The sequence below is a fragment of the Juglans regia genome, chromosome 3 (genome assembly GCF_001411555.2).
Source record: "Juglans regia cultivar Chandler chromosome 3, Walnut 2.0, whole genome shotgun sequence".
Classification (NCBI taxonomy): Eukaryota; Viridiplantae; Streptophyta; class Magnoliopsida; order Fagales; family Juglandaceae; genus Juglans; species Juglans regia.
The window spans coordinates 32,813,309-32,825,895 of record NC_049903.1 but is presented as its reverse complement, the minus strand read 5'-3'; the positions used below and the strand labels follow the sequence as shown (position 1 = coordinate 32,825,895).

At 35.2% G+C, this 12,587-nt stretch overlaps 1 protein-coding gene across 1 annotated transcript; it reads left to right on the top strand.

The window, feature by feature from the left end:
• The first annotated feature begins 9,017 nt into the window (after positions 1–9,017).
• On the top strand, positions 9,018–10,708 carry LOC108994853. The gene is made up of 2 exons (XM_018970248.2): positions 9,018–10,129; positions 10,237–10,708. The coding sequence occupies exons 1-2, from the start codon at positions 9,217–9,219 to the stop codon at positions 10,602–10,604; spliced, it is 1,281 nt and encodes a 426-aa protein (XP_018825793.2). The 5' UTR covers positions 9,018–9,216; the 3' UTR covers positions 10,605–10,708.
• The last annotated feature ends 1,879 nt before the right edge of the window (positions 10,709–12,587 follow it).

Here is a 12,587-nt window from a genome sequence, read left to right as displayed (position 1 = left end):
ATTCATTTATTACAGAAACTTATATCCAAGACCGGATATATTCTGAGATGTTTCTATATCAAACATGACATCATAAACCAAAATAATGCATTTGAACCTCCACTAGTACATTATTTCCTTTTTTGGCTGATCTCGTCTTCACTATTGCCAATACTCTCTACAGACAAATGTCTCTCTGCCTAAACAGAGACTCAAGCTCATCCTTCATAGAAAGAGATAACTCAACCTCTACAGACAAACGTCCGAGAGACGAAGATTTTTTTTTTATTTTAATTAACTATAAGGAAATAAAAAATGAAAGCAGTAAGATAGATGCGAAAAAGGACGGATTACAGTTTGGACAAATTCTGGTAGACTTCAAAATTTGTGACAACTCATAAAGGCAACATACTTGTCTCTTTTTAGCCACAAATGTCATATCTGAAAGGTCTAGTTGTAGCGAGTCCGGTAATCTGGTGTGTGTCGAAAAAAGCAGCCGAAAGGGGTGGAGCGTGAGAACTACGTGCAGATGTGGGGCAATGCATGAGAACCACGTGCAGTGATTTTCACAAAACTACCACTTTCCTCCGAATGATTTTTGATTTGTGCATCTGCTTGTGTTGCGCGTGTCTCACGAGAGTTATTTGAAAGCTATAGATCTGTCTTTTTTGGCCTTGAAGAAATCAAAATAAAACTAAGTAAAAGAAATCTTGATAGACAAGGTAGGTGAATGGAGGAACCTCCTCTGGCGAAAAATCAGATCTGGAGCTAGCCTTTGATTTTGTGTCTGAGAGAGAGAGGATATAGTCGATCTCTTATTATAAATAACTCTTCTATATACAACCTGGTTGAGGCCCGGGTGCGGAACCAGCTGACGTGGCAGTCTACCACATCAGCTGATAAAATAATAAATAAAAAAAAGAAAAAAAAACCAAAACATAACATGAAACATACTATACGCGGATTGGGAGGGAAAGGAAAACAAAACAGAGGAAGAGATTTCGAGCGAAATTGAAGAAGGAGTTCGCAGTGTGTCTGAAGGATGTTCATTCGCCCATTTCGGTCGCCGTCGTCACAACCTACAAATCTCTGGGTTGCGGCATTGTGGGTGAGAGAGAGGTCTGCATGAACACCGTGAGAGTTTCCATCAGTTCTTCAAGCCGGTGAAATTTATTAGGTAATCAAAAGTTTGATCTTCTAGAGTTTTGTTTGTGTACTATCTCATTGGAATCTCAGTGAAATGTTGCTGCGATGTTTGTGAATTATATATTTACAGTTGCTCACAGGTTATATCTTTGCGTTGAAGGAAAGATTCAAGAGTTGCAAATTAGTTACAAATTTTATACCATGCTTTTGTTTTCAATGGATACTGAATCTAAAAAAGTTACTTTCCTGATGTGTATGATGAATCTGATGCTTGTTTGTCACTAGTGAGAGCTTGGAGAGTGTAAGACAAAGTGACTCTAATAATACTCTATTTCTTTAGTTTTTGTAAGGGAAAAAGAAGAAGAAATGGATTTTCAAGGGTGAGAAATATAGCTTACTGTGTGTTTAAGCCAATGTTATTATTTTTGTTTTTCATAAGTAAAATGGAAACACTTTATTCTATTCATTAAATGTGGATGGTATAGAAAAGTTACTCACCTTTTGGAGAAGCTTTGTCTCTTTTATTTTGCTCATTCCTTGACGTGACTGTATTGTCTTATATTCTAGAACAATAAAGTCATTTGTTTCTCCTAGTGTCCCCACCAAGCTTGACATTTTTGTTTTGTCTTAATTTTCACTTGATGTGTGTATGAGATTATATATTGATGCTGAAATTTACCCATAAAAAAATTCATTGATGCTGAAATTTATTAATACCTTGGTATACTTAATGACTTTATTTATGTGTCATCATGGGGAACGGGAAAGTTCCCTCAATATTGGAACAAACAATCTGGACGTTGGAATTGAATATTTTTCTTAATGAAATGATCTTTTATGAGGCTATGAGCTGCATGTTATCTCGAGAAAGTAGTTGAATCATGTTATCTTGAGAAAGTAGTTGAATCCAAAAGGTAACCTTGTTTAATAGGAGATGGCTACACAATTGCAACCATAAAAGTTCCAAAGTTAGTGCAAGAATCAGAAAAGGGAATGTGGGTAGGCATCATTGTTTGGATTGAAATATATTCCCAACTAGATTTTAAATGACCGAGCATCTTTATACAAACACTTACAAGCAGTACATGACTTTATGTTCTATAGTACATGACTTCTTTTCTTTTTTTTGCCTTACAAGCAGTACATGCTATTGTTTTTTTTTACTTAAAATAGAGTAACGAATGAGAATGTGCCGAACTTAATATTGTTCATGCTATTTATGTAGAGATTTAAATATCTAAGAATTTGTATGTACTGAACTTAATATTGTCAATATCTCAGCATGGGAAACGAGAAAAAACATCAATCTACGCTAACACCATCTAGCTCAAATCCACCATCCACAATATGTTATTTCATTTAATATATGAAAAGTGAATTAGAATTTGTTGAGTTAATATTTATTTCCAAAAAAAAAAAACAATAACTTAATGCAATAACATGGCAAGATATACCATCAACTTGTCCAAACATCCCAAATTACATGTCTGGTTACTATGGACCAGTGCCTGCGTGGTCACCGGCTTTTCTGCCATATCCAGTTGGGAACCAATATCCATTCTGGTGATAGCATGTTATTTAATTTAAATATGTTGGCTTCTTTTCATGAGTTTTATTTCCCTTATTTTTAATTGTTTTTTTCAAAACGTTTACCCATTTCAACATAACATGGAATCTCCGACTCCTCTCAACAATACAAGCTCCACTACAAGCAAACCAGTTGGTTTAGAGGATAATAGACCCGATGGTAGGAAAACAGAAGCATGTACATACTCTAGAATTAAAGAAAGTAATGAGGATATAAAAAATTCACAAGAAACCGAGGATGACAATGCCGAGACATCTCAGAATGTGCAGATGGATGGTGATGATATGATTAAGGAGCTAAAGTCGGGGATGGAGTTTAATTCCCTCTAAGATTTAATGAGTTATTATAAGCAATATTGTAAGAAATGCAGGTTTGAGATGATGACAAAAATGACTGAGAGAGGAGATGATGAGACTATTAGATATGTAATCCTTGCTTTTGCCCTCGGTGGAAAGGCCCAAAATAGGACTTTAAATGTCACCAACCCACGTCCGACAGGAAAGACAGAATGTAAGGCTAAGATTAATACCTTAAAATTTGATGGAAAGTTTTGGTTGACTACAGTGCATAATATCCATAACCACAGTCTTAGTCCAAGGAAATCCCACTTTTTTCAATGTAATAGAAAAGTCAGTGATGTCGTATAAAAGGTCTTAGATACAAATGATTTGGCTGGGATCCTAATGAATAAGAGTTTCAGATCACAACCGACGCAACCTTACGGGGATGGATTACAATCGGCGCAATGATATGGTATCATTTTAATATCCAAATACTTTTTGTGTATTGAATGTAATTTATGAGATGGAAATTATTTCTAAACATTCCCTTAATTAGGGTCTCCAAGATATAATCATACTAGTTTAGTAGTTGGATATCATGTAAAAGGGATTTCCCACTGTACAGTATGTTTACAAGATAAGAGTATAGGGTAATCAATTTACTATAGATGCAAAGTAGGTCAGTCGCTTGGTTGCCCTTGAGTTTTCCAGTTTCTTTTTTATGTTTTTTTTTTGTTGGTTACCCTTAATTTTTGTCTACTTTAAAGCTCATTAAAGGATGAAATGCTTTTTACTATGTCGAATGCAATATGACAGTGAAAATGTATATTTATATGAAGCTAAATAGATATTTCCTGTTCGCTTAATTATTTGCCTCTTCTAACTAAATTATCTATTTCCCATTGGAAACTAATGATAATTTGGAGGATGCTAGCAACAAATTGATTCTCACTGATGAGGAGGTGATTTGGTTCCAAATAGGTGAAGTCTTGGCCCATGTGCCGAAGGAAGAAGTGGAAAGTAGGATAGATAGGCATTAGTTGTAACTTTTGTATAATTTCGTTAGTTATGCTCCAATGATAATCATACTTAACTTAATTATGTTTATGATAGGTTTGGATATTACAATTATGTAACCATTGTCATTAGATGTTGGAATTTATATGTGGATGTTCATCAGTCTTCTATTGTATGTCATGAATTGGTTTATGTTTTCTGGTTGCAGCATTGGAATTTATAAGTGGATGTTCATTAGTCTTGTTGGTATATGTCATGAGTTGATTTATGTTTTCTGGTTGAAGCGTTGGAATTTATATGTGGATGTTCATCACTCTAGTTGGAATTTATAGGTTCATCAGGATAGATACAAATTTATAAGTGCATGTCAGCTGAAATGGTTTATGTTTTCTGGTTGCAGTTTTGTTATCTTGGAAGTTAAAGAATACATTTGATAAATTTGTATGCCTCCCTTTCATAATAACATGAGAATAAATTTGATCCTGCTGAAAAAACTAAGACATATATATTCATTCTAGCTCAAAATTTGTTGATATCAAGAGTACAATTTATGCTGGATTAGGTATTTAAGCTAAGTACAAACATCATAAAATTTGTTGGTGAACTCTAGTAAGCACCAATTAAATTAGTCTAACATAAGCCTACAAACTTCACAACATATACCAAGTTCCAAAATTACCTACATACCACTACATAACATGACACAATAACTACAAAAGTCCTATAAAAACTGAGTGATCTACGTGAACGACAAATTTCAACTTCTTGCTTTTGAAGCCCTAACTCTCTCTTCTCGATCTCCTCCGCTCTCTTACAAAGCTCAATCAATGTCTTCTTGATGTCGTCAAGTTTCTTCTTGAGCTCTCTTTGGCTCCTTAACAATTCATTTAAACATTCTTAAAGTTGCAGTTCATAGTCGTGATTACCATCTGCCAATTTGAAAAATTTGCAGTAAGGTAATCCCTGATGATTATTTACATAAAAAAATGTTAGATGTAAATAATATTAATCATTATATTTAGAATCTTGCACTACACATTAAGTAGTTACTTCTATGTTATACTTTGGACAACCTAAGAAGGGTCGTCCTGGATTTCTACCAGTATATGAGTATCTCAATGTGGCTAGAACCTCACAGTGACAGAATGGTTGATCGACAGAGGTTTAGCAAAGGATGAATAAGTCATTGATGATGATGATGATGATGGTGATTATGACATCTGAACGAAGGCCATCTCAGAATGTGCAAGTAAGCAGGAAAGACCAATTGTTTTGATAAGTAAAGGGGGAAAAAAAAATTTTAGATTCATATTACTTGTGATTCAAATGCTACACTAGGGAAAAACAAAATCAAGTTGATGTTAAACAAAAACAAGTTCCTCTTAGACCAACAAGGTTTAATTAAACTGAAAACTGAGAAACTGAAAAATTGTAAAAATTGATGTAACATTACTTGTGCTTTATGAAAACCAAAGAACAATTACTTGTGATTCATATGCTAAACCAGTTGATGTAATTCGAGAAACTAAAATGATGTCCAAACAAAAACAGGTTCTAATTAGACCAAAAAAGCTTAATTAAACTGAAACATTAGAATGACACATTATAAAAATTGATGTAACATTACTTGTGTTTTTTGAAATACAAATGTAGACATGTTGTGATTCATATGATAAACTAGGGAAAAACAATAACAAGTTGTAATTCATTAAACTGAATTGATACTAAACTAAAACAAGTTCTAAAGAGTTGAAAAGGGTTTACTTAAACTGAAGAATTGTAACTTTACTTGTAACATTGTAACCAAAACAATCTAATTCAGAATGCAACAATTAAACTGAAAAACTGTAACATTACTTGTAACATTGTAAAGATTGATGTAAAAGTAACATTGTAACATTTACATTGTAAAAATTGATGTAAAAGTTATTGTAAAAACTGTAACATTACCTGTAGCAGAAGGCAGTTTTCGGAACAGAGGTATTATGTTTGGTTGCTAGGAAAATGTAAAATTGTGTTTACTACATATGACATAAATTTACAAACGTCGGCACTAGAGGGTAAAGAAATATTTGACTCGAAAGAAAATTTACAAACGTCCACATTAATGTTATTCAGCCTTCCACAAGCATATATTTGTTATGTTATCGAGAACAAAAGCCATAAGCATCACTACAAATGTAATTCAAATCTATACTAGAAAGTAAAGCAGTCCGTCATAAATTATAAAGTATAATTGATATTTAAAAGAACTTGAAAGTAAAACCAAATCCACATGACCAAACTGTAGGATAACTAACTTGATCTCTTTCTCGATGGTTGATGTTAGGGTTGGGGTTACACGCTCGATTTTGAACAAGTTAGTATTAGGATCAATCGGCGGGTTGGGTTAGGGTTAGGGTTACATGCACGATTTTGGATAAGTTAGGATTAGCATCGAAGGGACTGGGGTTTCAAGTGAGAAATGGATTTTGGTGACCACGAACGAAGGTTAAACATCGTGATTGAGGAAAAATATAACCACTGTTTCGTGGGTCGATTTCGATAGAATGGGTGAATCGAAGTAGGTTTGTGAGGAGAAATTGATGGAGAGAGTTGAAATGGGTGAATCGAAGGAAATCTATGAGAGGAAATGGGAAAGGAATCGAAGGGGTTGGGGGGAAAGTGGGATTCTGTACGCGGAAAGAGGGGGCAATAGATAATGGGTGGAAGAAATCGAATGAGAGGGAAAGTGAGATTCTGGGTTGGGGGGAAGGAGGGGAAAGTGAGATTCTGGCAAAACGACACATTTTCGTTTTGCCATGTTGGCGCTGGTTTCATGCCAGGTCTCCAAGTCAGTTGTATCTAAAGTTTTTCTATTACAAAAGAGAAAAGGCAAGCCTTCTTTTTAATTTTTGGAACGTTTGAGTCCCAATTATTGAGTTTTTTTTTTCCTGTATTCCAATATTTATAGATTAATAAACTAGCTATATATGTATTTTTTATATCTTGTCAGTATTAAAAATAAATAATAAAAGTAAAACTATATAAAATAATATTTAAGAAGGGATCGACGCTGCTAGGACGACCGAAAATCATACTAAAGCATTTGTGTGTATACTTTTTTTAATATTTTAAAAACACACACAAATGCTATAAAAATAAATAAAAAATAAAAAAACAAATACATTTATCGATACACTTGGAAGCACATGATTCATGAGGCAGCTAGCTACACATTAACCTTTAAGAAAAACGGGTGGGACGGTGCATGGGAGACACCCTTCCCTTGGGTGGTCGGTGCTCAAAGGGATGACTGACGTACGTTCCACCATTTGAGGGCCGAGTACTGAGTAGTGAGGTTTGGAAATATTTTGTTAAGTTGCGTTTGAACATTAATTTTAAAACTAATATATATAAAATGAAACCTTTTTCATATTTTAATATATTAATATAATAAACCATGAATTTCTTTAATTAAAATGTTAGTTTTCAGCTTCAAACAATCATAATAAATAAATTAACAAAAAAAATAAAATAAGTTAATAACCAGTGAAACCAGCCTCGTGCATGCAAGTTCAGCTCGTAGCCAGTCCAGGACTGACAAATGGCCCACCCATACCCAGATTTTAGAGCCCGAACCAAAATCGAAGTCGCGTAAGTCGGCGGATCGGAGTTAGTACGACATGGAAGACCTCGATCATTGGTCCGGACTTAGAAACGTTATACCAAAAAGTCAGCAATTTCGGCAGCGGTGCACGTTGATCATTATATTTCCGATAGATAAATTTGGGTGAAAAGGCATCTTAATTTATTATTATAATTTTTTTAAATTTTAATATAAAATATAATAAATAATTTAATTTTTTTAAATTTTAAAATAATAATAATATTAAAAAATAATATTTTAATAATATTTTATCATTTCAATTCAATTTAACTCAACTCATTTCAACATCTAAAAAATAATCTGTAAATCAAAAAATAAATGAATCACCACAAATACATTAACGTTGATCTCCAAAGAAGAATAGAGAAAAAAACGAATTGATTAAATAAAGGAAAGAGAAAAATAAAAAGATATATAACTCGATGCATTCGCGGAAGAAGCCTATTTAATAATTCTTTTTAGTAATTCTGACCTTTCAACAGTCGACGTTGGAAAATAGGGAAACCAACACGCTCAATTATTATATTCATTGTCCAATCTGTCACATGTTTGGTGATAATCTTAATTGCCATGCTGTTTCAAGTTTTAAAATCTCATCTTTGAAAGTTATTTCCAGTTTGTAAGCATGTTCTCTATTTTCACTTGAAATTATGGATGATTTGATATTTAATGATAAGAGAAATGTTATCTATCATTCACTATTTACTCTTATATTTTATATCTATAATTTCTTTTATAAAGTGTGAGGTGTGACATAATAAATAATGACTGATGAGAAGAATTTTTTGACAATTAAAATATACATCAATCTTATGATATTATCAATTTCAATTCAAAGGAAAGACAATCCCATGAATTAAGATTTTTTTATAAGTTCTTATTTGAACATTATCTAATTATGATAAATATATTATATAATAAGATGATAATATGATGTACATCATTACACTTTTTAAATAATCACACTATGTTAATCTTATGGTATGTCTGTTTATCTTCCAACAGTAAAAAATGTATTTAGCCAAGAAAAACATTCGAAAGATTAAATTCTGATAATGAACCAAATTGATGTGCCAGCGTTTCAAAATTCTAAATCAGGCATTATAGTCTTGTCTCTAGGCGCGCGTACATTAAGGCTAAAGCCTAAATCAACGTAAGAAAGAGTGCATGGCAGACAAGACCGGGAGGGCTAATTTGTCTTGATATTCTTTATCGTACACTCTATACGCCTCGAGTGCGCGTAGGGCCAACATTTTTGGCTGTTCTAACGTGAATTCAACGACCAACCTAAACCCCAGCCCTGTACTCATCTGCCAACATTATTCTTTCCCCCCTAAATTTAATGGATTATATCTCGATCCATCTTCCATCTACCCTCCTATTATTTTATGCTTTTGGTAACCTCTGTTTAGCTTCCTTAATCTCAATTATCTGCAACAATGTTTTTGCTGACAAATTTGAACCCTTCCCACCATGTTTCTATTTAAGTATTGCATGCCAGACTTTGCCTACCAGGGTAGCCGTCTACTGATCCATCTCTTTCCCCTGACTGAACAATGACTGATTTTTCACGTAATGCCGATTCCGGCTGTTTCTCCGGCTTGTTTGGCCGGAATTCATGCTTTAGGAGCCTCCCGACTCACCCAGCCGATAATGTTATTGACTCGAAGACAGTCGACAAGTCTGACTATCAGAAGGAAAATCCGACAGCCAAAGCTAAAATCAAAGCTCCAGCTAACCCAGGAGTCGTTGCTCGACTAATGGGCTTAGATTCATTGCCGGAGACAATTTGGGTCCCTGGAAAAGGAACCTCTGATTCACTTGTGCGCAGTAGGTCAGTTAGTTTTGCTGATTATATGCTGCAGTTGGATATAAGCCAAACTCAGCATCGCCGGGTTAGAACATCGGTGTCGTTTCGGGAGGTTCCAGCGTTGTCACTTCAACAGAATCGTGATCTCTTGGTTGTGTTTCTGGATAATGTGGATGAAACCAAGGGAAAGGGAACGAAGGTGAGAAAATGTGAAAGAGATTCTGGAGATATGAAGCAGGGGAAGGCCGAGCAGAGAAGCAAGAAGAAGGAGATCAACACGAGGGAAAGAGCTAACTCTATGAAGAAGAAGAAGAAGATGGAGAATCAGGAAAACAACAGGATCTCCATGTTAAGGAACGAGCCTAGGAGAGTTGTCTCCACTAACCTTTCTAACCGCAATACTACTGGATCTGCTAAGCGTTTGAGCCTTCTTCCAACTCACAAAAAGAATGAGGACAGAACTGATGTTGCAAATTTGAAGGAGAAAAGTCCACCCAAGCCGAGAAATCAGAAGAAACAATCTGTGGAAGCCAAGCCCAAAAGGAACAGAAAACCTCAGGGTACTTTAGCTGTTGAAGTAGAGCGTGATGAACGTCATGACTCTCAAAATTCAAGTCCTATATATCTTCTTGAAGTCAATGATTCTGAAATGCAACAAGGTCATATCTCAGTTTCTTTTTTCCTGGAATTTTACCAATAATTTATATATATGCATGTGTGTGTTATCATTTTCTAACTCAATTTCTGTTGATGATATTTGTTACAGAAGCTGATCAAAGGCCTATGGAGTTGAATTTAAACCGAACATCTTCACCAAAAGTTTCTTATACGGATGATCGTAGAATAGGAGCAATCAAGAAGGACTGCGACGACCAAATGGACATTCCAGAAACACAGTATTATGTGGACGTGGTAGGGCAGCTTTTTAGGATGACAGAAACGGATATTGAACAGTCAAATTGGATAGCAAAGAATTCCCTTGGATTTGAAGGGTTTGAAGAGGTATGCCAAGAGCTCGAGCGACAGATTCTGGATTTACTACTAAACCAGGTTTTAGATGAACTTGTAGAGATTGATCCCTATGAAAATCTGCTACATATAATGCTTGAAGAAGCAAATAAAAATTGGGTATAAACTCATGTGTAAAGTTTGCATTTATTTTTATTTGTTTCTTTTTATGCAAATTAACTTCGAGACTCGGAGCTTTCAGCTTTCACGCTTCTCAGCTATTTTGCATATTGGACATGATATATCATTCACGAACAATATTTGATGCTTAACGTACGTGAAAATTAAACATCAAACGGGAAAATACATTACACCCGTTAATATATATATTGTTCGATCTATGGCTAGACATATAGTATTCTAAATTTACAAAAAGGAGATCATGATCAATATCCAAACTGATATATACCGGACACAACGTAAAATGAAAAATAATTTTTATGATTATCTTTTGATTATTCACTTATATGTGTAGAATCAAATAAATGACAGGTAAGTATAAAATTTAAAACAAAAAAGTTTTTCAATCATTTGACATGTCAAAAAAAACCCTTTAGAAGTCTGAATTATATGGCATTCAAAGTTTCAACTTTCAACCCAGAATCATGATCAATTAAATTTTCAAGTACCTCGCTACATATATATGAGGTGATCAAATGGTAAATGAAGTTGAATTTTAATTCGACCAAGTCTAGAGAGCTGGAATGTAAGGAATTGCCATGCAAGCGGGTTTCTATTTTTATGATCAGCACCAAGCAAATGCAGGAAAGCCCATGAATATTGAAATAGAGAAATGGGAAATAATGGTACTGTTTCTCAAATGTCAAGCTGGATGGTGCCTTTTGGAAGTACAAAGAGAAGATCAATTAAAAAGGAACAATTGATTCATGATAGATATAATTAACTCAGACTTTCTCACTAATATACTTGACAAACTATCTTACTACTATTAACAAAATTCTCATCTCATTTCTCAAGCATCCCCTAAATTCACTCAACTTGCAACACAAAGAAAGTGGTGGGCTTGGGTCATCCTGAAAAATCTCTGATGCCAAAGTTAGTATTCTTCCTTAGAGAATTTTTTCTTAGAATCAGAGAGGAGAGTCTGTATTCTTACCTGGTGTCCGACTTTTATTGTTAGCTCTTTATTGGCTTTGCCCATTATCAACCCATTAATATTAGAAGTAGCTAGCTAGGATTTGAAGGAGATCGCCATGACTTTCGTAGAATCCCTAGCTATGCAATCTCCCAGCACACTACAACAAATGTGGGCTTTTCCTACCAATTCTTTTCCCACGATATACGATTGTGGCAAATAACGTGTTGATGACACAAAAACTGCTCGTGAAAAAAAAAAAAAAAAGCATTTTATCACGAAATCACATCGGCCAGTAAAATGTTGTGGGAAAAAACATTTTTGTGACGAAATAAATGCTTTTTTTGACGATAAAAAGTTGCCGCAAATAAACTTACCAAAAATGTTTTCTTTTCGTGGGTAAATAATTTTTTGCGGCGATGTTTTCTCGCCGCAAATAATCTTAACTATAAATATTGTTCTGTAGTGGGATATTAATTTTTGCGACGAGGTTATTAGTTTTTACGACTATTACTTATCACCGTAAATAAACTTATCTGAAATATTTTTTTTATTCCAGGGGGCTTTAGCAGCGATAGTTTCTGGTTTTTGCGGCGATCTTAACTCGCCGCAAAAGATAGTACAATTTAAATTCGGGAATTTCCTTTCCCTTCAGCCATCTCCCCCCTCCCCTCCCCGCCCCCCTCTCTCTCTCCCTAATCCCTCTTCTCGCTGAAGCGTCTGCCGCGCACAGCCCGTCGCCAACGACCCCACCTCACCGGCCACCTCCTCCTCCTACCCTCCAGCAGACGCCGATCTCCCCCTCCCTCTTCTTCCCGTAGCTTCTTCTCTCTCGAGTTTCCCATGGTTGCCACTGCCTAGCGCCGCCTCTGCTGCAGCCCACGTCACCGTCACCTCACCTCACCTCGACGGCCACCCCCTCCTTCTCCCCCAGCCCCCACGCCGATCTCTTTCCTCTTTCCCGAATCTGGCCTCACCTCTCTTTCTCTCGGATTTCTCTGTTTTCTCTGTTT